This window comes from Moschus berezovskii, chromosome 2, assembly GCF_049115385.1.
Source record: "Moschus berezovskii isolate FMDL1 chromosome 2, NW_MosBer_1.0, whole genome shotgun sequence".
Taxonomy (NCBI): Eukaryota; Metazoa; Chordata; class Mammalia; order Artiodactyla; family Moschidae; genus Moschus; species Moschus berezovskii.
This window is the reverse complement of record NC_142461.1, coordinates 1,157,989-1,182,164: the sequence shown is the minus strand read 5'-3', so window position 1 is coordinate 1,182,164 and position 24,176 is coordinate 1,157,989. Positions and strand designations below refer to the sequence as shown.

General features: G+C 57.0%; 1 protein-coding gene across 1 annotated transcript; it reads left to right on the top strand.

The window, feature by feature from the left end:
* Positions 1 to 855: 855 nt before the first annotated feature.
* On the top strand, positions 856 to 22,214 carry RCC2 (regulator of chromosome condensation 2). Its single transcript, XM_088842960.1, has 13 exons — positions 856 to 1,034; positions 2,037 to 2,322; positions 7,177 to 7,270; positions 10,009 to 10,152; positions 12,857 to 12,988; positions 13,340 to 13,428; positions 14,736 to 14,850; positions 16,324 to 16,490; positions 17,986 to 18,166; positions 18,432 to 18,537; positions 19,424 to 19,496; positions 20,808 to 20,885; positions 21,549 to 22,214. The coding sequence occupies exons 2-13, from the start codon at positions 2,044 to 2,046 to the stop codon at positions 21,651 to 21,653; spliced, it is 1,563 nt and encodes a 520-aa protein (XP_088699086.1). The 5' UTR covers positions 856 to 1,034; positions 2,037 to 2,043; the 3' UTR covers positions 21,654 to 22,214.
* The last annotated feature ends 1,962 nt before the right edge of the window (positions 22,215 to 24,176 follow it).

Here is a 24,176-nt window from a genome sequence, read left to right as displayed (position 1 = left end):
TTCCTGTCCTCCTGGAATGTGAAGGGCATCTCTCACCTGAGGGTTTTATGATTGGTTTTTGGGAGGAAGGTCAGCATGACATTCTGAGTTCTGCTGTTTTCTCAAAATCTTTTATTTTATAAGTTTATTCACTATGCCAAGGTGGCATAATTTGGGAGAGCATGTCTCGAACCACAGCACATCTTGCAAGTACTTGTTTAACCTTTCCCGTTACACTGTGCATGCCACTAGGGCGGAAACCTAGTTCCCAACCTTTGCACCTGGCACTGCGTGTCTTGCAGGAACGGGGGCCTCAGTAAGTATTGGTCTCTAAGTGAAAATTTTCCATCAGGAATTCCAGTGCCTCCTTGGCCTCCAAATTTATTACTCCTTAATTCGCTAATACAGGAAACATTTATGCATGTAACTCGACCATGTTAACAGCATCTTGCTACATAGTGGGGCACATTCATAGGCAAGTAAAATATACTTCTCTGCGCTGGACAAAATTATTCAAATTGTATTCATCTTTCATTCCAATCACTCAATTAGGGCACGTCCCTTGTTGGCGGATTCGTAAGAAAAGTAACTATTTTCCAGCGAGTGTCCTCAGGTGACCTGTCTAGACGTGCCCGGGGAAAAAACTCCCGCACTCGCCTAACCCCCAAAGTAATGTCTGAGGCGCGGGGCACGTGGCGCCGCCCACGAAACGCGCAGGACGCGGGAGCGGCGCCTGGCGGCGGGGCGCCGGGCGCAGGCTCGGGGGCCGCCGCCGCGGCGACGGCCAGGCCGCCGGGTCCGCCGGCCGGCAGGGGGCGCGCTCGCCCCGGGCCCCGCGCCGCCCGCCCCGCCGCGCTCGCTTGCCGCCCGGCCGCACATGTGTTTCTGTTTTGTGTTGTAGCATTTGTTCTGGAAGCTCGTATTTACATTTTAAGTGTATCTGGCGAGTGGGCTGCAGCCCGCGTCTGGGCCGGGGAGCGAGAACGGCCCTTCGGTTCGTCTTCTAGCCGCTCCTCTTCCTTTTTCTCTCCGGCTTCTCATCAGTCTGGAAATAGGTAGGGGCTGAAAATGAAATCGACAGCCATCAGTTTGCGGGGTCTGGGAAAGTTTGTTGTTTTTTCCTCCCCTCTTTTCTTTAAGAGGAGAAATGGTAAAAAAAAAAAAAAATGGGGAAGGGGGTGGGGGAATTGAGTGAATAAAACGGGGAAGGAAGGCGGATCCACGTGGTTTAATCGGAGACAGACAGAGACCCCATTGTTCAAAATCAATAAAAAAAGGGCAGACAGCGCTGAGGCGCGGGGACGCTGGGGAAGGCAGCGGCGGAGCCGGCCGCTCGGCAGCCGGGGTCGGGGACCGGCCGAGCCGCACGCTCGGGGAGGGGCTGGGGGAGAGGAGAGCACCATTAAAGTTATTTTTCGTGTCTGCGAGCAGGTGTTTGGGGCTGGGGGCCGGCTTTACTCGCGCCGCCCCTCACTTCTCGGGGGACAGCCCCCCCGAGGGATTCGGCTCCTTAGGGCCCGGGGTCGGAACCCCCCGGCTGGAGCGGAACTGGGGATGCAGGCGGGCGGTGAAGAGAAGTGCATTTGAGTGGGCTTGGGGCGGGGGGCGCAGAGACAAAAGCAGCAGGTGGGGCAGCCGGGGAGGGGTAGGTTCCTTCACCCCCCAGGTGCCGAAGGGGACCTCTGAAGTGCCCCGAAGCCTTCTGTGATGAAAATCTGGTGGACCAGAGACTCCCTTTTTCTCTCCCATTACTTTTTTGGGCAGCGGGCTGCAATGAGGAGGCGATGTGGGCAAAGCTAACTTAGGATGGGCCTTGGGGGCCTCCCATTTATTTGTTCTTTCCTTGAGCGGACTGCAGTCGGGGACCTGGGCTCCCGTGCGGGATTCCCCGGAGGCGGCGCGATTTCCTCCGGGCTCGCCCCCTCTCCGCCCGCCCCGTGGCCGCCACTTCGGGGCGGGCAGGGGAGGAAGTGGAGGCCGCGGGCTCGGCTGGCTCCCCTCCCCCCGCGCGGTTTATAACCCGTCCATTGTGCGCCGCTGCCCCGTGTCTCCTCCAGCGCGACCATGCCCAGGAAGAAGGCGGCGGCGGCCTGGGAGGAGCCGAGCTCCGGCAACGGCACGGCCCGTGCGGGGCCCAGGAAGCGCGGCGGCCCGGCCGGCAGGAAGCGCGAGCGGCCGGAGCGCTGCAGCAGCAGCAGCGGCGGGGGCAGCAGCGGCGACGAGGACGGCCTGGAGCTCGACGGGGCCCCCGGCGGGGGGAAGCGCGCGGCGCGGCCCGCGGCGACCAAGGCCGGCGGCGCGGCCGCGGTCATCACGGAGCCCGAGCACACCAAGGAGCGCGTCGTGAGTGCGGGGCCGGGCCTGGGGGCGGCGGGCGAGGACCGCGGCGCGTCCCCGCGCGTCCCGGCCGGGGGCGGCGGGGCCGGCGCAGGCCGCGGGCTGAATCATCGCCGCCGCCGCGCAACAAAAGGGCGCGGGCCGGGGCCTAGCCGACCGCGCGGCCGTTGGCCGCTGGGGCCCGCGCCCCGGGCCCGCGGGGGAGGGGCGGCCGGAGCCCGCCCGCGGGGGTCAGGGCCCCGCCCCGGCGCCGCGCCCGCGGGCGCCCTCCGCCTCCCCCGCGCGCCGGGAAGGGGACTTCTGCAAGTTGTCTCCGGTCGGGGGCGCGGGCGCGCGCGGGCAGCGGGGCCCGGAGCCGCGCGCCCTCGGCCGTCCCCGGGCCCCCGCGGTCGCCGGGCAGCCCGGGTGCTGCGGGGGGGGACCCCGCCGGCGCGCCCGGGGCGCGGCGATCCTCGCCGGGGCTTTGAGGTTCCCGCCGCCTCGGCTCCGGCGCTCCGGGGGGGCGGGGCCTGACGGCCGCGGCGCATGCCCGGTGCGGCCCCGCGCGGTCTCGCGCCGCGGGGCCGGCGGGGGTGGCGGGCTCCGGGGCCCGGCGCGAGGGCGCATGCTCCGGAGAGCCCGCCCCCTCTCCGAGCTCCGGAACGGCCCCCCCACCCCCACCCCCAGAGGTGTCTGAGCTTTGTTCGCCGCTTGTGGTCGGAGGGCCGGGGCGCTCCGCGTGGGCTCTGCGCAGGGTTCGCCCCCACCTCCCGTGGCCTGAATGGGCTTTAATTTGCTTGTTAGAGGTGGATCTTCCAATCTTAGTTAAGGTTGTGACCATTCCATATGCCTGCAAAACCTTGCAGAGCCAAAGATCTTAATCTGGTGTCAGGGGGGCATGTGTTCAGGGAGAGGGTCAAATCTTTTAGCAGACGCTCAGATCACTCCAAATAGTGCGAACTTGCACTTGGGGTATAGAGTCACGGTCTGGAGGGATCCTTTTCTCAGTCCCAACCAGCGAGCGTGCTTTCTCCCAGGGACGCTCAGGCAATATTTAAATGGTTAACAACGGTGCCCTTCTAGGTCCACTTTATAGGTGAGGAAATTGGGGCACAGAGTCTGAGGGCCTGGCCCAAGATCACATGGAGCTAGATTTCCACTGGACTCAGGGTTTTTTTCTCGTGATGTCATCCTTAACACCTATGCAAATTGTTAGAGATGCTCTGTAAGTGCCATCTCATGGGAAGGGTCAGTGTGTTGGATGGTGGAGGAGGGTGAAGAAATGTGTCACCTCGGCTTGGGGACCAGCCCAGGGCAATGTGTTGAGAAAAGGAGCACGGGGACAAAGGTGACCCTCTGAGCAGGACTCTGGACATTTTCCCTCCAGCCCAGAGGGAACGGAAAAGAAAGGCCAGCTGCTGCACTGTCTCTCCAGTGTTTCCAGTGGGCATTTCAGAGCGGTGAGTTTAGTTATCCCGAAGTAGGGGATTCGTACCCTGCTGCTGAGACTGACCCCAGGAGGCAGTCAGAGGGAGAGCGCGTGCAGTGAGCTGGCCAGCACCCTGTCCTCTGCTCGGCACGCAGGAGACTGAGGGTCTGATGAGGGACACTCCTCAGTGCTCACAGCTCAGCCTTTAAGTTCCTTTTAGCATCGGTTGGTCCGTCGTCAAGGCCAGGGCCAGGCTGCCCCATTGCATTCCTGGTGCCTCGCCCTATGTGAGCACCGCCCCACTCTTGGGTGGTGTGTTCCTGGACTCCAGGGCATGCACCTGCCAACCTGCCAAGCAGTCCTGGGAATCCTGTCTGCTTCTGCAGGCCAGTGACCATCCTTAGCTTGTTTCAGAAAGAGGGTTTTTACTGAGATTTTCACAAGCCTTGCTGCCTTCCAGAGCTGTTGGAAAGAGGTTTGCATGAGGGCAGCTGCCAGGAGTCGTCTGAAGCCCATGTTGCCTTCAGTTAACTCAAAGCTGCAGATGTTGGGTTTGTGAAAGATAAACCCCAAATACTTGTATGGTTGAGGGACAGAGTCGCCTTGAGGAGAAGCTGTGTTTGTATAAAACATTCTTAGGATTTCAGTCTTGGGAAATGCTCTCTCCAAGGACCTCAGGTTTCTGTGTGGTTGTATTAGATGAGCATTCTCCGATCCTCCAGGGTCGGTGCAGCCTGAATTCCCTGTGAACTTCGCAACCCTGTAGGTAAAGTGAGCAGCCTTGGCTGACTCCGGGAAGACAGGTGAGTGTCGCCAGCTGTCCAGGTCTTTGTAGTTCTTCCAGCATTGGGTTGCTCAGGTTTTGTGGACCCTGAGACAACTCTGCCTCATCTGAAAGGACCAGATAAATGCAGCTGAAAACTGAGCTTGGAGCCTGTTTCAGCTGATAGCCCACTAGGGAATTGTCGCTGGCCTCTCTCTGAACGGTCTTCCCGCTGCTGGGAGGGGCAGCTTTCTAAATGGGTGTATGTTCAAGGCTGACTCTCAGTTTTGTAAACATGCTTCTTGCGCTTGGGCAGTAAACACTGCTTTGGACCAGAAGCCCCATTTTGTCGATTGAAGGTTCAGTGCACGCGTCCTTGGCTGTTCTTCCGCAGCCTGCAAAGTTTCACCCATCCTGGTGGGAGACTGTTCTCCCAGCGTTTCTCCCACATGATCTGTAGGCACTGGCAGCGTTGCTGCTGATGGCATCTAAAAACCAGTCTCGGCCCCGCAGTGAAGGCCGGTTACACCTGGGCGGCCTGGGACCCTCTGGGGCTCACAGCCCTGGCAGCTGTCCCTGGATGCCCTACATGGAGTCCTTCCACATCTGGGGTCTCCCAGGAGTGCACAGGTTCAGCTCTGTGGCAAAGAGGGACCTGGGCTGTGATCTTTAAGGGATGTTAGAGGCGTTCCAGTCCTTACTTGAATTTTTTGTTTGATACCAGGTGGAGGGAAGAATGGAATAATAGAGAAATAAGGATAGGCAGCCTATAGCAAAGATTTCGGTAGATAATACAATATCTCATGGGAAGGAATGAGGCCCGTGGCATTAGAAACCCAGACGAGGCGCTGCTCACCCTCCCTCCAAGACCACTGGCACTGGCGGAGACCCAGATGGCCAGTCCACCACGGTCTCTCACGGAGCGCCTTGTGCTCCCCACGGGCTTGTGGGTTTGTGTAAAGGCTGACTGTGCTCCCCCCGGGCTTGTGGGTTTGTGTAAAGGCTGAGCTGGCTCAGTGACCACTCGTGCAGGTGCTGGCATCTCCAGATCACAGGAGACAGTTCTGCCCAGGGTGATGGCAGCTAGTTCTGGTGGACTGCAGGTCCTACAGCGGCTGCCAGCACTGGTGACCTGTTGGTGTGCTGAGCACACGGTGGTATGGAGTGGTTTACCGATCTCTGCCCGTCTTGGGGGTCATGGTCAATTCTGGTCTCTCCTCTCCACTGTTCTGGCCCGATAGCTCATTCCATGGTACTTAGGTTCATCCTGAGTCTCTGCTGCCCCTCCACGCAGACCTGAGGAGTAGTGGAGAGCAAGTTGGTAATGTAGGCAGAGACCCAGGGCTGCTCCATACACTGGGAATTTGACTGTCCCCTGATGCTGCTGTTCTCCTGCAGTAGACCACAGAATGTTCCAGCCAGGCCTGCCAGTTAAACAAAGAAGGGGAGATAACCAGGGGAAACTCGGCTCCCATTCAAGTAATTGGAGTCTGGGTGCTGCGGGGTGGACTCCCGCGATTAAGGTCATTCTCTGAATAATTGAAGTGTGGCAGAGTCACTCTGCAGCCCTGGCTGCTTTATGGCCCTTTGCACACAGATGGCAGAGGGACCGCCCGCCTCCAGCCCCTGCATGTGGCCGGGCCAGCGAGCATGGTGGGATCGGGCCGGGGGTGCCTGGGGTGTCAGGTTTATGTCACAGGGTTCCCCAGGAAGTGGAATCTCCCCCGCAGCTGCGCACACACTGGGCTTCCAGGACACCTCTAGAGCAGTCAGCGCCCAGGGTTAGATGACTGGATTCGCAGCTGTTTAGTTTCTTCTCAAAGCCTTCCAAGAACCCTTCTCTACACTGAAGGAAAACCCCTTCTTTGCCTTTAACGCCCTGGGACCGTGACTGTGTGGAGGGTGAAAGCAGAACAGGAAGTAACTGCTCCCCTGGCCCGTGTGGAGCCGAGTGGAGACTCAGAAGTGGTTCTGACGAACGGTTGGCCTTAACGAGCGTACCGGGCCAAGCCCAGAGCGAATCCCACCCGAAACTGGACAGTAGCCTTTTCAAGCGGCACGTGCTCCCCGACAGCGAGCGCCTGGCCCTCGGGCAGGAGGGGTACTGCCCCGCAGCCCCCTGGCTCTGGGCAGCAGTGAGGACAGGCCTGTGGGAGGCCGCCTTGTCAGACCTGGCCAGCCTGCGCGCTCTTCCTTCCTCCAGTGGAGCCCTGAACCCAGGGGGCTGCTGTTTGTCTTCCCCAGAGAGCTGTGGCGAGGAGCGCCCAGGGACGATGGGAAAGGCGCCCGGCCCCAGGGCTGCAGGTCCCCGTGTGGCTCACTGCGCTGATGTTGGGAAGATGCCGCCTTGACCCCAAGGACAGTGGTTTTAACACGTTCTCTGTGTGACATGGCAGGCCTCTTGCAGATACCTGTGTGGCAGTCTGTAGAGCCGAGAGGGCGAATGTCATTTGGCTGCTTTTGCAATGTTTGGCCAAAGATATTTTAAAGAGAAATCAAAGGGTAACGCCGAGTCTGGGCTCAACTGATGAGCTGCTGGGCGCTCATCAGTTTCCACTTGGAAAAAACCTCTGGGGGCAAACATTAGTGTTGCATTATTATCATCTTGTTTCCTGCTATCGTTGAACAGGTTTGGGAAGTTAGACGCAGCACTGCAAGCTAATTTTTCCCCCTCTCTTTCTCTCTGTAGAAACTTGAAGGGTCTAAGTGCAAAGGGCAGCTTTTGATTTTTGGGGCAACCAACTGGGACTTGATTGGTCGAAAAGAAGTGCCTAAACAACAAGGTACGAGAAACGATGTCTAAAAAACTAGAAGATGCTCTTACTGATTGAGTGCTTCCCGTGTGCGTGGTGTCCAGTGTGATTCTGGTGATCGCCCGCCAGGTAGGTACTGTTTACAGAGGTGCTCAGAGAGGCCAAGTGATTTGCCCAGGGCCACACAGCCACTCTAGTGATGGGAATGGATTTGAACCCGGGTCTTCAGCAGGACTCTCACTTGGGCACAACTCTGGTTTTGATAATTCCGTTGAGATAAAAATATAAATATTAGCCTCAAATAAGCATTGATGCTTTTTTCCAGTTTTTCTTTCCATGTCACTTAGCTTCATTAAAATGGAGAGGCTGGTGTGTGGAATGTCAAAGTGTCCTCAACGTGGGTCACGTGTCAAATGTCAAACTTGATAGACATTTCAGAAGAGTTCATGTTTCCTTGCAAACTGCCAAATGGTTGCAGGAACGGGTTTGACAGAGCAAGGAACAATCTGGAGTTGGGGGAGTGGAGAGGTCCCGAGAAGCATCTTGGTCCCCAGATGTTTTCTGAAAGGTGGTATCTTTCCTTGGGGGGAATACCAGCCCAGCCAAGAGGAGCAAGGCTGGCGCTTTGCCATGTCTATGGCTTGATTTCACTTGGAAAGATTCCCAAAGCACTTTCCAGCATTGCCCAGTGAACAAATATTTGCACACTGACACTCCCTGGGGCCTTGGGGCAGGCATTGGAGATCATCTTAGTCCATGAAAACAGCAGGCGGGGGCTTTGGTGGCGCTCAGGGTCCAGTTGCGTTAGAAATGGGTTTGAGCCACTTACTGTTGGGGCCAGCGCCCAGCCTTCAGGACCCAGCTGTCTGGGCGGGAGCTGCCTGGCGGCTGGTGGCACCTGGCACCTTTCCCGGGGCATGATAGCATCAGTCCCCCTGCCAGCTCCTGCGCAGGTGTTGCATTGTTTCTTGAAGCTGCTCTTTAAATGAAAGGCCTGTGTTTGCGACTCGAGACGCTCAGGGCCCTGAGCAGGAAGTAGATTCCAGAGGGGAGCCCTTGGCAAAGCAGGGCAGTGTCTGGTTGAAGGAATAGCACCCTGCTCAGCTTTGCTCTAAGGGTGCTTTTTTGTCTTCTCCAAGGCCTACCTTTGCTTCCCAGATGTTTCTCCCTCTGAATCTAATTCTATGTAATGAAACAAAAAAATTTTTTTAAGTCTTTCGTGTCTTTCGGCTGCCATGACCTTTCCAGTAGACATGAAGGGAAAGGAGGGAGAATTAGGTTTCCCACCCACGCCAGACCTTAAGGGAAGGAGGATCTCCCTGCCTGCCCCAGCCTTTCCCACCCACCCACCCTGCCTCCCTCAAAGTGGCCTTCCCACCAGAGCCCATCCGCCCTTGGGTACACATTGCTGGGCCTCAGACAGGCAGCCGCTTCCTCCTTTTTCAAGATGGCATGGTGATGGCGTGCTCCCCCTCTGACTCGGCCCAGGCCCCGGGCATTATTAGTGAGTTCCAGCCTGGCCCACTGACCTGGGACTGCTGCAGTGCCTTTGATTTGACTAGGGAAGCTTCCTTGGGAGGCCCTGAGAATTCCTGCCTCTCACGAACTGATGACATCTTGGCCTCTGACATTTGTGGAGCTCAGACAGGGAAGACGCTCTGGCAAATCAGATCTCTGTCAACTGTGAGGGCGTCCATTTAGGGCCATTGGGTCAGCCATGGTGTCCCCTGGCACTGTGTGTGGTCCCCTGGCACTGTGTGTGGTCCACAGACATGGCACCCAGCACTCACGCCACCATGATGAGCAGCCCTCAACATAGGCATGAAGGCTGTCATTTCTGATTTGCTTTTACCCAGTAAGTTGCTGGGTTTTCGCTCACCTTTCAATAGTAGAGCAGTGTTTTCAGGTGGAGAAGCCCAGGGGGTCCTGAGTCGTGCTGGGGAACTTCCCACCTTTGTGGGACCCTTCTCATGTGACTCCCCTGGAGAAGGAAATGGCAACCCGCTGCAGTATTTCTTTCCTGGAAAATCCCATGGATAGGAGCCTGGTGGGCTGCAGCCCACAGGGTCCCAGAGTCAGACTGAGCACACACGCCACATGCCCTGAAAGTGAAAGCTGGCCGCAGTCGTGTCCGACTCCCAGCGGTTCCATGGACTGCGGCCTGCCCCGCCCCTCTGTCCATGGATTCTCCGCGTGGGAGTCCATGAGAGGCCGCGCCTGGCGCCCTCTGCTGGCGGGGACTGACTGGGCAGGGAGACAGACTGCCCCTGGAGCCGGGTGCTTGACGGCCAAGCTGAGCTTTCCGTCAGTTCCTGCGCGCGGGTCAGTCTGACACAGTGGGTTTGGCAGCAGCTAGTATAATGGCAACCCACTCCAGTGTTCTTGCCTGGAGAATCCCAGGGACGGGGGAGCCTGGTGGGCTGCCGTCTATGGGGTCACACAGAGTCGGACACGACTGAAGTGACTTAGCAGCAGCAGCAGCAGCAGTATTTCATAAAAGTCACCACAGGCCCAGAAAGGAGCTCGTTTTTCTGGATCTGAGAGCCTCCGGTTGGCCACACGGCGTCCACTGATGGGCGAGGCGGGGCTGTGAAGGGGCCGCGCGTGGGTGGGGCGCGGCCCCTGTGCGAAGCGCGGGGTCCTGGCGGGAGGGAGGAGGGCGCTCGTCTCCGGCCAGCGGCGGGGGCCCTGCGGGTCAGCGGCGCGGAGCCCCGAGGGGGACTGGGCCGGCTCCGGGGCTCTGACGGGCGCTCCGTTCCTCCCCGCAGCTGCTTACCGCAACCTTGGTCAGAACCTGTGGGGGCCCCACAGGTACGGCTGCCTGTCGGGGGTCCGGGTGCGGACGGTGGTGTCGGGGTCGTGCGCCGCCCACAGCCTCCTTATCACCACGGAAGGGAAGCTGTGGAGCTGGGGTAAGTACCCGGGGTCGCGGTAACTCGGAGCGGGCCCGCCGGGGGGCTCGCTAACTCCGACCCTGGGTGGGGGACCCTCAGCTGCCCCCTCTCTCCTGATGCCCAGCCAGCCTGCCCCCAGAGGCCTCTGCCCTCCTGCCTGGTTTTGAGCGGTTCGCCCCCACTATCTTGGAATTCTCTTCTTTAAGCAGCCCTCTCCCGAACGTTCTGACTGAACCCGCAGCTTTCTGAAATCGAGGGGCCTGGAACTGAATCCTATTTTATTTTAGGCTTGCGGGCCCCCCCAGCACCCAGCACAGTATGACGTAGCCCTGTTCCTGCCACTTTAAATGCCACCAGCGTTTACATCCGCCACGCGGTGACACCAGCCTGAGTCTTCGCAGTGCTGTTCCTCAGTTTCTTATTCCGTTTGCCCAGACAGCTAAGTTAACTCTCCCAGAGTCACCTGCTTGCCCTGCTCCTGGACTCCTGGCCTGGGTGCGGGGGGAGCCATTCCTGTCTCTTCGCCTCCCTCCCATTTCAGGGTCCCCTGCAGGGGGCTTCCATGCCGTGTGCCCAGTTGCTCTTGCAGGTCCTCCGGGCAGGCTCTGGCTGAGGCTCTGTCTCCTCCGCGCCCTCTGTTGGCTCTGGGACTCCTCTTTCCGCGGGGGGTGTTGGCATTGGTCCTCACCCTTTGTTTCTGGCCCTTTGGCTAGCTTTGAGTCCATATGACTGCATTTTTATTTTGGGCTGTTTGAACCATTTTTTGCAGTTTCATGAGCGGCTGTACCAAAGTCCAAATACATTAACATCTGCTGTCTTCCCTGCACTCTGCTAATTTTGTAATTCTGTTGAAAAAAAGCAGTGTGTCTGGCCCAAATTTAAACTTATGGTTTGCTGGTGACACAATGGCACCCCCACGGTTTTCACTTCCTCCTGGAGGCACCAGTCTGTCTCTCCCCCAGAACCCGCCTCCTGCTCACTGTCCCCAACGCTGGATGCAGCCTTCTGTGTCGGGGTCCCCAACTTCAGGTGTCTTTATTTCTCATCTTTCTGCTGAATTTCATTTATGTGGTATTTCTTACAATGTCCCCTCTCTTGACCTGTGGGCAGAGAATGCTGGTAAAAGCTGTGCATCTGATCTGGCCCCAGAACCAAGATGTGTCCCATGAGCAGACTCATCACTGTGGGGCAGGGGGGACGAGCCACAGGGGGTGTCGTGAGTCCCGGGAAGATACAGGCCCGGTCCAGCGCCCAGGAGCATTAGTGCAGGGGCCTGGAACTCACGGGGTGTGCATGCGCAGCCACCCGGGCCCCTCACATTTGCGGAGAAATCGCGCCGCGGCTTGTTCCTGCCTTTCACGGTGAACTTGGGCGGTTTCCATGTGATGCTGGTGTCCCTCTGTCCTCCTGGAGCACCATAATCAGAGCCCGAGGGTGGTCTTCCTCTTGTAATGGCAGCCCTGTCCAGGCCAGTTGGCTCTCCTCGCCCTCTTTCATGACTGTAAGGTCAAAGTTCATTGTTGGGGAGGATATGGAAACCTCCCATGGTTTCCAAATTGCCTGGCTTTCTGGCCCCATAAAATCTCCCCAAATGTTTATATTTACAAGTGTGGTTCTTAGAGAGACCTGGGAGAGGCCCACTGAGCTGCTTAGATTTGGAACTACTGTGGCCTGAGTTGAAAACTTAGGTGAGGTGAAGAGCAGGCCAGCCTTCTGGCCTACTCAGCCTCCATGTTTGCTTGTAGCTAAAAGGCTCTGTTAGGGGGTGGGTGTGGGTGTCATGCTCAGTCACGGATGACTCTTTGTGGCCCCAGGGACTGTAGCCCGCCAGGTTCTTCTGTCCATGGGATTTTAAAGGCAAGAATACTGGAATGGTTTGCTATGCCTTCCTCCGGGCAGTCTTGCTTACCCAGGGATCAATCCTGCATCTCCTGAATTAGCAGGTGGATTCTTTACCACTGTGCCACCTGGGAAGCCCTGAGGGGCTGTGCAATGCAGGGGGCTGGGCAGGGCTCGGCCTCCTGGAGCCTTCCTGCCCCAATTCTATGCCAGCACAGCCCAGAAGTGGAGGTGGGCCCGTGGCCAGGGAGAGCCTGTGTTCAGAGCTCTGTGTTCTAGCCTTGGGCCATCGCTGGGGTTCACATGGCTAAAGGTCCTGTGAAGGCTGGCCGGCAGGAGGTGGCCTTGGAGAGGAGAGAAGTGCAGGGTCCATGGTAGACGCCCAGAGCACTGAGGGAGTCAGACTCCTGCGAGGCAGGTGTTAACTGTCTTAAAATACCTCGGAGTGGAGCGGAGGAGGGGATTGGCGTCTGGCAGGAACGGGGAGAAGTGAGAGCTGTGAGTCTTCGTGAGCTAGTCCGCTCGTGTGTGACGTCCTGGCTGAACCTGCTTTATACCATTTCCCTGGAGGACAGAGTTGACGAAAATGCCAGGATGGGTCCCAGCCCTGCCCCAGAAAAGAGGGTCAGAGCAGGGGAGGTGGTGGCTGGCAGCTGCCCACAGAGGCGACTCTAGGGACAGCTCTGCACATCTTACCTGGTCACCCAACCCCACCCAGCAGCCCTGAAAGGCTGGCATCGCCTACAGAGCCAGACTTGCTGTCACCCGGCTCTCGGCTGTGGGTTTGGAGGGCGCCTTTTGGGAGACCCCAACTCGCCCTGCAGCTGCTCTGGCTGCCCTGTCTCCTCCTTCCCGCTTTATCTGTCCTGCTCCTGACCCACAGGGCGAAATGAGAAGGGGCAGCTGGGCCATGGCGACACCAAGAGAGTTGAAGCCCCCAGACTCATCGAGGGGCTCAGCCACGAGGTGATCGTGTCTGCGGCATGTGGGAGGAACCACACCTTGGCCTTGACGGGTAAGAAAGGGCCACTTCCCTCCAGATGGGGTCCAGCTGGCTTGTGGGTAGAGCTGCCCCGCGACTCAAGGGCATGATCATAAAGATGCCCAGGGAGCCTGGTGGGCAGCTTCTCAAGGCATTGTGAGCTGTACCCATGGGTGTCAATGGCCAAGGCTATGGGGAGGTCTGTGCCGGGCAGTGGTTCTGCTCTGAGGTGTCCACCCTACACCCTTGTGGGAAATTGTCTCACTTGCATTCTTCCTGGCAAAGGAGCTGTTTTTCTGATTTTTGAGTCTTTGATTCCCAGTCTTGTTCAGGGTCTTCAGCATTGTTTTCCCTTTGCTAACGGATGTCATTCTCTCCTTCCAGAAACGGGCTCCGTGTTTGCCTTTGGAGAGAACAAGATGGGGCAGCTGGGCCTCGGCAACCAGACAGACGCCGTCCCCAGCCCTGCACAGGTGCTGCCCGCGCCCCCCCTTCAGGGCCTTTGCTTCTCTTTGTTTCAGGGTTGGGTTTTCTAGGGGGAGATCAGGCGTCTCTCCCCCTAGTTTAAGTTGCTGGCTCCTTTCTAAAAGCAGGGTCTTGATCCTTTGAATGGATCACAAGTTTAATAGACAGCTACAGTGGAAGAACGTCCTAGAAACAGTTTTTTATTCCGACTGGAAATAATTTGTTCCAGAGGCCTGTTTGAAGCCTGTTCTGTTCTGCAGTGAGAATTGTTCCATGGATGTGATTTGTCTTTGTCTGAAAATACTTTTGAGTTTTGACCTCGTAACAAGTGACTTGCCAGGTGCTTAGCACACAAATAGGTTAGGTCATCTGAAAAACTTTGGCGTCAGCTGGGGGCTGGGATTTATACCTAAATATTGAACTTCTGCCATAAGGCAGCAGGAGGCTTGTGAGTGTCTTTGAGGGGAGGGACTTGACGTCTTAGTCCTAAAAAGAGACCTTGGACAAACACACCTGTCGTTTGGAGGATTTTCGAAATGTTGTTTTGTCAGCCATTTGCTCTGCAGTGGGATGAGACGGTTTCAGAGCGAGCCAGGCCATGACAGACCCCGAGGCTCAGCGCCCCCTCCCAGTCTCCGCCTTTTGCCACGATTTCCTGCAGTGCTGACATTTCTCACCCTCCAGTTCCTCCAGTCTGGCTTCCCCAGGCCGATTAGTTTGCAATAGAGAGTCTTTTAAGCGCTTTCTCAGATTTGTGTCCAAACCCCATGTTAAATTACTCAGGGCCTTTGCTGTCTTCTACTTCCTAATTTCAGACCATTATATTTCCTATTCACACTTTCAATTAAGGCTAATTAGCAAGCAGCTCTTACAGTAGTACAAGAGAGTGTAAACCAGTTCATTTTACTGGTTCGCAGTAATGCTTATGAAAGCTTTTCTTTTTAAAGTCGCCTGACATCAGAGGTAGTGATTAAAGTGAAATTTGGGTGCTAAATATGATTATAGTTTCTGTTTTCTTGCACCCTCTTGCCCACACCCCCAGTCAGCTGATTTCAGCGTTCACTGGGCACTAGAATGTGTAAGGCACAGTGTACATTTTGAGGGTTGCAGAGACCCAGGGACGTGATTTGCCTGTCTGAGCTGACTGTGTACTGGGTGGTGTTTCTTTACATATGTGCAAAGCCTTTGCCTTCAGCATTGTTGAGTCCATTAGAAATCTTTAGTAACCTAGTAATTGTTTCCCACCAACCTGTGGAGACTTTATCAATCTTAAAAAAAAAAAAATGTCTCAAAGTCTTCTGTCTTTTCTTTACAGATAATGTACAACGGCCAGCCAATTACCAAAATGGCCTGTGGGGCTGAATTCAGCATGATAATGGACTGCAAAGGAAACCTCTATTCCTTTGGGTGCCCCGAATATGGTCAGCTGGGTATGCAAGTACATTTCTAAGAAGCTCTGTAATGTAACCGTATGTTTAGAGCCAGCAGTCAGAGTGGGGCTGCACACACGGTAGAGATGTAGGTAACTGACCGCAGATAGTGGCCTTGACCCGTTAAGTGGATGTCCCCTTTCCTGGGCCAGCTTGTCGTCACTCACGGGCTGTGGAGGCCGACAGGGACTTGTCTTAATGAAAAGTCAAGGCGTCAGTCTGTCAAAGGATTTTTTTCTCATTTGGGAATTGATTTTTATATAAAAGGATTTCAAGGTTTTTTTTTTTTTTTTTCTTTTCCTTATCAATTTTTAATCAAATCTATGTTCATTCATTTTCATATTTAAAGATTTGCCTTTATGGAAAGTGAGGAAATTATTCGAGAGTAAGGTTGTTTGAACACCCTGGCCTGGGCCACTGTTTCAGGCATACGGAAGAGCCAAAATCATTTCAGAGTAGGGTTCCCTTCCGATGTTCAGCCCTAAAGAGAAGGGATGAGGTTGACTGACATGTCGGTGAGTAGAAAAGGCAGAGGCAGAAGGTCCCCGGCAGTGAGCGGGGGGCCGCCTCCGTCCTGCTGACCGAGGCCTCCACTTTCCCGCCCCGCGGGCGCCCCCTGCTGGCCGCTCGCGCGCGGCTCGTCGGCGGGGCAGCCGCGGCTCCGTGTTTGGGCGGCGGACGGCAGGCGGCGTGAACGGACCGGGCAACAGCGCCTTTGTGCGGCTAAGTATACCTCCGTCAGGAGTGAGGAGGAGGCGCAGCCCCGTTGCCAGGGGGTTGCGGGAGAAGCCGTCTGCAGGCCGGGGGCGGCGCCGGAAGTGAGGGTGGCCTGCTTCCGGAGCGCGCGGGGCTTCCGGGCCGCCCGCTCCTCGGGCCGCTGCAGGGCCCCGGGGGCGAGGCCGCTGCAGACGGGCGGCGAGCGGCTGCCCCCGTGTCCGTGGAGCCCGCAGTCTTTCCTCCCCAGCTGCGTGGAGAGCCAGCCCTCAGTCCCGTTGTTGAGCCCGGGGGGTCTCGGGGAGTTAGAGCTCGTCCCCACGACGGAATTCCTGGGTCGGCACCGCAGAGACAACCGCGGGCCTGCTTCTGACAGCCACTCTAGTGCGTTGGCCGCTGGGGACGGGCTGGCCCTTCTGGCCCGCTCCCGGCCCCCGGAGGCCCCGACTTGGGCACGGAGCAGACCAGCCGTGGGTTCGAGAGCCTCCAGCGTGTCTAGCCCCAGCCCAGCCCAGACTTAGCCGCGCAGACAGGGGGGTTTCCAGAAAACTCCCTGTTAGGGACCTTGTCCTTGGGTGTTGCTTATTTTGATTTCTGTTCATTTTGTAAAGTAACTACTTTCAACACACATTATCAGTTCCATGCCTCAGGAGGATGCCACCTTGGTTGACCAAAGTCCCCGTGAGGCCCAGCTAGACTGGACAGGTGCCCTGCGCTCTGGGCCCTGCTGACTGATGGCTACCTCTGTGGTCACTGCAGGACACAACTCGGATGGCAAGTTCATTGCCCGGGCACAGCGGATAGAGTATGACTGCGAGCTGGTGCCCCGGCGCGTGGCCATCTTCATCGAGAAGACAAAAGACGGCCAGATCTTGCCCGTCCCTAATGTGGTGGTGCGGGACGTGGCCTGCGGCGCTAACCACACGGTAAGGCTTTAGTGACGGCTTTGCAAAGCAAATAACTGGACCCTGGCCGCCTGGAGGGCTTCACACCCTCAGATGTCTGGGGCATCATTTTCACCTCTTAACTTCTGCATGGCGTCCACAGACAGAGCTGAGTGGGCAGACTCTGGGTTGGGGTCATACAGGAAGGGTTTTCTGCTTCTGTCTTTTGTCTTACGTATGTCTTTCCAGGTTGATGTTATCTCAGGGCGTTGAATGGATTCAGTCATTGAGGGTGTTTCCTTAAAGGTCAGTTTAGATCAAGGTGATAAAACTTTTGTACGTGCATCTTTCTATTTCAGTTGCCTTCCTGTGGTTACTTTGCCTGCAGATGACTGAGTGTCAGACTTGGGTCTCCTCTCCCTCGTCCTCCTGAGAGTTCAGAGACAGGTCAGCCTCCTGTAGACGGGCAACTGGCTGTGTGACCTCAGGGCTGGGTGGTGTCAGTCTCCTCAAGCCCAGCGGCTGCTTCTCTCTTACACAGTGTAGTCAGAAGAAATAGATCTTTCTCACGCCTCTGACCTCAAATCGTGTGTATGGGTTCTACATCTGCACAGTTCAAACACCAGCCATCAGGGAGACGAGAAAGGAAGGTGGATGTTTTAATTGCAGTGTAGTTGGTTTGTCACATTGTGCTGGTTTGTGCTTTACAGCAGAGGGAGTCACTTATTTGTGTTCTTGTATCCTTTTTCGTATTCCTTTCCATTATGATTTGCTATAGGACATTGAATGTAGCTCCCCGAGCTACAGTAGGACCTTCTGGGTTGTCTCCTTAGTGTGTGTCTGCTAATCCCAGACTTCTAGTTTATTCCCCTGCCCCCACCATCCCCACTTCCCCTTTGGTCACCGCGAGTTTGTTTTCTTGGTCTGTAAGTCTGTTTCGTAAATATGTTCATTTTTGTCATGTTCTGGATAAGGAACCGCGTGTGGTCGTTCTCTTTCTGACTTCGCTTCACTTCATATGATAATCTTCAGGTCACTCCATGTTGCTGCAAATGACAGTACTATTTTGATGGCTGAGTAGTAGTCCATTGTGTATGTATTCCTCTTTTTTTTTTCAGGAGAGGAATTGGTGTTTTAATTTACTTTTTTAGACTTTTATTCTTACCCTGGAGAGTAGCCGGTTAACCGTGTGCACTGCGCCTGTGGCCGGGTGGAGCTCACCGTGTGATGTGAGCCCGCCTGAGGGAGAGTGTGAGGCGGGCAGGGCTCTTGCTCCCGGCTCTGTCTGCAGTTGACTCGGGGCTGAAAGAGGAAGTGGAGGGTGCTGGCCTGCTCTAGAGACACCACTTTAATGGGAGAAAGGGGAAGACTTAGAACTTGAACAACCATGTCTTAGGGTTGGAAGTCGTGTCCCTGGCCGAGGAAACAGCAGGCATCCTGGCTGTGCCTGCCCTGTGCCCGCAGCCGCAGCCGCAGACTCGCAGAAAGCAGCCCCCTGCGTGCCCCATCCCAGCGCTGTGCTTTCTCCCTCCTGTAGCTGGTCCTGGACTCCCAGAAGCGGGTCTTCTCCTGGGGCTTCGGTGGCTACGGCCGGCTGGGCCACGCCGAGCAGAAGGACGAGATGGTCCCCCGCCTGGTGAAGCTGTTCGACTTCCCGGGGCGTGGGGCGTCCCAGATCTACGCCGGCTACACCTGCTCCTTTGCCGTCAGTGAAGTAGGTCAGTGCCTCCCTGTCGGCCTTGGGAGGAGGACGTCCAGAGTCCCGGTTTCCCTGCCTGGCTGTGTGCCCTGCTGGGGAGGCCCGTGGCCTCTGCCCTGTCCGAGACCAGGGACCTGATTTCACCGACCGCCAGGCTCTTTGGCCAAGACTTTCTGGTCCCTCGCGTGTCCCCTTCCTCCTTCTGTCCGATGATGCTGCTGAGATGAGGAGCCATTCAGCTCTTGAGAGGACGGTGACAGTGGGGACGTGTTTGTCTTTCCCAGGTGGTCTGTTTTTCTGGGGGGCCACCAACACGTCCCGGGAGTCCACCATGTACCCGAAGGCTGTGCAGGACCTCTGCGGTTGGAGAATCCGGAGCCTGGCTTGTGGGTACGTGACCATGTCTCCTGTAAGTGGGATGTCTGCCCCCATCCTGGGCTTGTTGGACACACTCAGGAGGCACCCTGTCCCTACCACTGGGGTGTCAGGCGCCCCGAATTCCAGAGCCTGGAGGGGAGGGACTCTGCTCAGAGCAGGGGGCGCTGGGAGGTCCTGGGACAGGTGACTCCCTTTCCTGCTGCAGAAAGTCACTGATGGTTTACTCTTCGAAGATGGTGTGCTCTATCCGTGTGGCAGGTTCAAAATCCTGTTTAGTAAGGATGTTTTAAGTTACTGTGATACAGTGGGAACAAGAACATGATTTTAAGTCAGTGGTTTTCTGTTTATTTTGAGGGCACCTGTTGAGCTCTGTAGCACTTTTGAGCTCTGTAGCACTTCTCGGGGAGGAGTTGGGTGATGTCCGTCACCTGCCAGGTTTGGGGGAGGTGGCTCTGTAGTGGTTGGGTCGGCGTGGCTATAATCTGAAACCTGCAGCCCCGACAAGGTTCCTGTCCAGCATGTTCCACCCCTTCGGAATGAGCTCTTCATCCTGGTTTGGTGTCTCTTCTTTACCCAGTGTGTTTGTTTCTCTGAAAGTGACCTCCTGCCCTGAGGGCCCGAGAACTAAGAGTGGGTGTGGGGTGGGGAGATGGGGGCCCGTGTCTCCAGGCACTGAGGGTTTCTCCTGTCTGGGTCTGCCCCGGACAGCGGGCTTCAGGAGATGCCCCCCTGGCCCTGTGCTGTGCTGTCGCAGATGGTGGTTTAGTGGGGCCAGCTTGGTTTTATGCTGGTAGGTCGCACCCTGTAGGGAGCCCACGGAAGCGCCTGGGGCTGCTGGGGGGTGCGGTGCAGGGCTGGACAGCTGGATGCCGGGGTGACAGCTGCTGCCCATTTGCAGGAAGAGCAGCATCATCGTGGCTGCGGATGAGAGCACGATCAGCTGGGGCCCCTCGCCGACCTTCGGGGAGCTGGTAAGCTGGTCCCTGCCTGGTGGGCAGAGCCCCACTTGGGCTCCCTGAGCCAACTCCTGAAAATGCTCGGAAAAAAGGAGTGTGTGTCCTTGTTGCATGCAGGTCTGCAGTGTTGTTTCAGCTTTTATAGATGTTTCTTTGCCCGTCAAATGATTTTTCAAAGTCTTTTCTGGCCACGTTGTTAGTGGAAACTGGGAAGTTCCAGGTCCTGTTTCCCCTTGCGTTGTGTAATTGTGGGATGACGCGATAGGAGAGAGGGTGGTTGCTCTTCGCTCTCCCCAGGAGGGTTTCAAGCTACAGGATCAGCATGTCCTCCTAAGCCGTGGGACCAGCGGTGACCATGTATCCAGTCTTCCTGGTTTCCAGCCTCTGAGGTCGTTGGGGACATTTCTTCCCTCATTTTTCCAAATAAGTTTGTCTGTGTTCTTGCTTTTAATCTCAGTTACTGGAATGATTAATCTTCCCCACACACTTGGCCTTCTCACCCAAAGTCTGATTCTTTGCTTCTGGGCGTGGTGAGTTCTTAACTTTCAGTGTCTTCGAGAACAGCTGGGCTTGAGCTCACCCTGACGTCTGCCTGTCCTCGTTGCGGTTTGATCATCAGCCTGGCTCTTGTGTTTCCTGCTGGGAACGAGGCCTGTTTCCTGTTCCCCTCTGATGGGTGTGGGGTGATGGGGTGCTTCTCAACCCCTTGCCGTCTGCAGGGCTGGTGGCCTTGAACATGCCTTTTTCTCGGGGCCCTGCAGTGGAACCTTGAGAGAGATGTCAACCTGGCCCAGTTTTTACGGGTTGTTCTTGGAGAAGGTGTTGCTAGCATCAGAAGTAGACTCCGAGCATTGATTTGGAGACTTGGAGGAACAAGGTGGACTTCGGGGACAGCCTCTCAGAGTTGAGGAGCCTGTGTGGCCCTTGGCTGGTGGCAGAGTAATCTGGCCCTCCGTCCCGTGTCCTGGAGTCCCTGCTGATCGTGGACACAGGCAGGGACGGGGACAGCCAGCGCTTGTGGCCTGGGAGTCCCGAGGGCCGCGGTCGCCATTTCCCCTTGTACTTGCCGTGCTGTCATCTGCCTGGGGACTCTCCCCAGAAGGTGGCATAAACCCCACAGCTCACATTTTTAGCACCTCGATCCTGGGGTTAGGACAGGGCACCTGCTTGGTGCCTGGGGGTGCCCGTTGCTGCCCAGGCTTGGCCTCGGGTCTGAGATGGCGGGGCTCAGCCGCAGAGGCCATAGGTCCGTGGGAGTCCTGGGCAGGCTGCCTTGGTGCCCGTTTCCCGGCTGGTGTTCGTGAGCATCACTCTTTGCCTCACCAGGGCTATGGGGACCACAAGCCAAAGTCTTCCACGGCAGCTCAGGAGGTGAAGACGCTCGACGGCATCTTCACAGAGCAGGTGCGTGGGGAGCCCTGGGGAGCAGGGAGAGGAGGTGGGCCAGCCACGCTTGTCTGCCTCCGCCCTCTGTATGCTGCCTGGTCTCGTCTGCTATCTCCCTGTGCCGCTGCCCTGTGCCCCATGCTAGGGCTTTCTGGTGGGTGACCAGGCCAGCACAGAGGTGAGCTGCACTCACCCTGAGGGCCACCAGCCACGGTCCAGCCACAGCCAGTTTGCTCCAGCGCAGGCGCCTGCTCCTGTCTGCATCTCGCCTTCCCCCGAGACTCTAGGCTGTGGGACAGGTGGTGGGGTGAGGCTCCTGCGACTGGCCCATCAGGCGTCAGCCCTTGTCGCCAAGACACAGTGGGGCTTGTCCTTCCCACAGGCAGGGCTGTGGTTCAGAGAGGCAGATGGAGCCGGGAGCACGGTCCGCAGCTCCCCACTGGCCTCTGCCAGCCATCGGTGTTCGGGCCTGCTGGGGGCCCAGACGGTCGGGGGCGGTCTTGCCGACACTGGGGTTCCTCAGTCAGGGCCTTTTTCAGCTTTCCAAGATGCTTCCGTTTTGACCTGTGTGCTGACTCCTGGCCACCCTGACTTCCCAGTGTCCCACGGTCAGCCTCGGGCTTGTCAACTGCAGTGCCTGGCTGACGCACCCTTGCCCATGCGGTGCTGGTTTGCCCCTAGGTGGCCATGGGTTACTCACACTCCTTGGTGATTGCAAGAGATGAAAGCGAGGCGGAGAAGGAGAAGATCAGGAGACTGCCAGAGTACAATCCCCGGACCCTCTGACGCCTGGAGCCTCCCGCTCCACATCTCCCGCGGCAGCTGTCATGTCCACGTGCACTGGGACGGGACGTCAAGCGAGGAATTTCAGAAGCAAACGTTGGCCGAAGGTGCATTTCTGTTAGACTCCCTGAGGTTCCGTTTTATAAGTGATTCAACGCCAACTACCTTTTCTGTATGCTTTCCAAAGTGGGTTTTTTTTTTCCCCCTTCTTAATGTTTAATTAAAATATTTGCTCTTAGTTGACTTCCCATTCCTACAAAAGAGGCAGAAACTTTGAGCAGTCTAGGCTTTTCTTTAGGTTCCCCTCCCCCGCCCTGCACACTTCTCAGAAACACCCCTTTCCGTTGTGAGCCCAGAGGGTGCCACCTCGTCACTCGTGGGCGCAGCAGCACCGTTCCCGGTGGTCCCCGCGTGCGCAGCAGCACCCGGCCCGCTGCCTTCCCGCTTTTCCTTCTAGACTGGCCGCGTGCGCTCTGCTCCTCCCCCTGGCTGCCTGTAAGCCCTGTTGCCTTTTGGCTGTGACATTAATAGAACGTGCCGTTTCCCCCCCGGTGGGGGCTTGTGGATCTGTGTTTAGCCATTTATATCTACTTTAGCTGTCAAAGAAGTCCAAATGGAAACCAGGTGATCACGGAACCAGTGGGGACTTGGGGGAGGACAGACGTGGTTCCAGATCCAGTTCGAAGGCTCCCGTGAGCCGGGGTCGCCTCGCCAGCACCTGCCGTCGGAGACTGACCAGCAGGACACAGTGCATTCTGGAGTCCCCGCGGAGGAGGGTCACCCTTTGTGTCCCGGCCTTTATCGCCTTCGTGTTTCTGTCTTTATCCCGAGCCCCTGGCTGGATCCTGCTGGAACAGCCCAGTCTGTTTCTGAGACCTGGGTTCCTGCTCCACAAACCCAACACTCTAGTTACATTTGCTTGGCTGTGTTACCAAATAGTTGGGATCATGGAAGAAGTCCCCCTCCCCGAGTCAGCGCAGAGGCTGCGACCGGCTACCCGCAAGTGCCCTGCGCACCAGCACGTCCTGGCGCTGCCTGAGTTACGAGGTGCCTTTCCCGGAACCCTCCTCTTGCTCGGACCCGAGAGAGGCGGCGGCCGTGGCCAGGTTCTTGGTCTCGAGAGGGTCTGGACTGGTTTGGGTGCTTTAAAATAGCTGTTTAGGTCAGTGGCGCTTGTGGGAGAGACGGGGGAGAGGTACAGTGTGAGGCCGCGTGGATGGGAAAGTTTAATACTGGTCTTTTTTATTATTTTTTTTGCTTCGCTCTTGTTACCGTTTTTGTCTCGATGTTAAAATGCCAAAAATGACTAGTTGTTGCTTTTCCTCTCCTCGTCCCTCCCGCCTCGTCGCTCCCGATGGTGGCTCTCTCCTCCACAGGGATGTGGCAGCACCTATCCTGGCCAGTCCCAAGGCCTCGTGGCAGGAGGCCAGCCTGCATCTTTGCTGAGGTTTAGTCTGACTTCACGCTCGTCTCTGCTGTCTGTGTTTATAGTCCAGGGGAGAAGCTTCTGCAGCTCCAGAGCTTCTGCTAAACTAACCTGATTTGTCCAAATCACCCTCTAACCACCATCTCTGACTCAAGCTTCCCTGCGTAGAGCCCCTCGGTTTCCCCCGACAGCTCTTCCTGAAGCGGGCCTGGCGCCCACGCTCCTGGACCATGTGTGGCTCCCTGGGGCTGTGCTCCCACCCAGGTCCTGGCCCACACCGGGGCCCCTTGCCGGGGGCTGGAGCAGGAAAGGGATGTCTCCTCCACATGAGGCCGCCCTATTCTCTCCCAGTCACTGCTTGGAGCTCAGAATTTTAAAATGAACTTCCTAACCAGGAAAACCCTTTAGAACAGGGAACTGGGAGACAGCTCGGCCCAGCATGTGGGGTGCGGTGACCCTTCGGGCCCCAGACGCGTCTTCCAGCTCAGGAAGGAGATGGTGGACAAGGAGGCTGAGCGTGAAGGGGAGAACCCAGGAAGAGGTGATTGGGTTGAAGGTGCCTGGTTTAGTGCTGTAATTGTCTTTTTTATATATATATATTTCTTGGAGTAAACATTTTAAATAAATGGCATCATTGTTTGCTCTGTTTTGGCTTCTGCGTTTCTTTTTCAGTGAAACGGGAAGAACACAGAAGTGCTCCCCAACGTGCTCCCCCGCAACCCCCACTCTGGGCCCCCGAGAGTCCAGGGGCTTCAGCTTGTGGTTTTTAGCCCTGCTGTGGGTGGGGAGGTGGGCGGAGCCCCCCGCTGTCCCTGGAGGCATGCGGCTCTGGAGGCTTCAGCACCCCATTGGCCCAACTCAGCTGGCTAAGGATGAGGCAGGGGAAGCGTCCTCCCCCGCCCTTCATGGGGAGCCCTGCTGTCGGCCCTTGTCACAGCACGGCTGGGCCCCACCTGGCAGTGTGGCAATCTGCCCACCAGGGGGCACCCTGCGGCCTCTTCTACGGGAGCTGACAGCTTCTCCAGGCCACCCGGCTTCCAACACCTTCCCTGTGGGGCTCGCTCTCTCCTGGACACTTCAGGCTTCCTAGGGACTAAGGC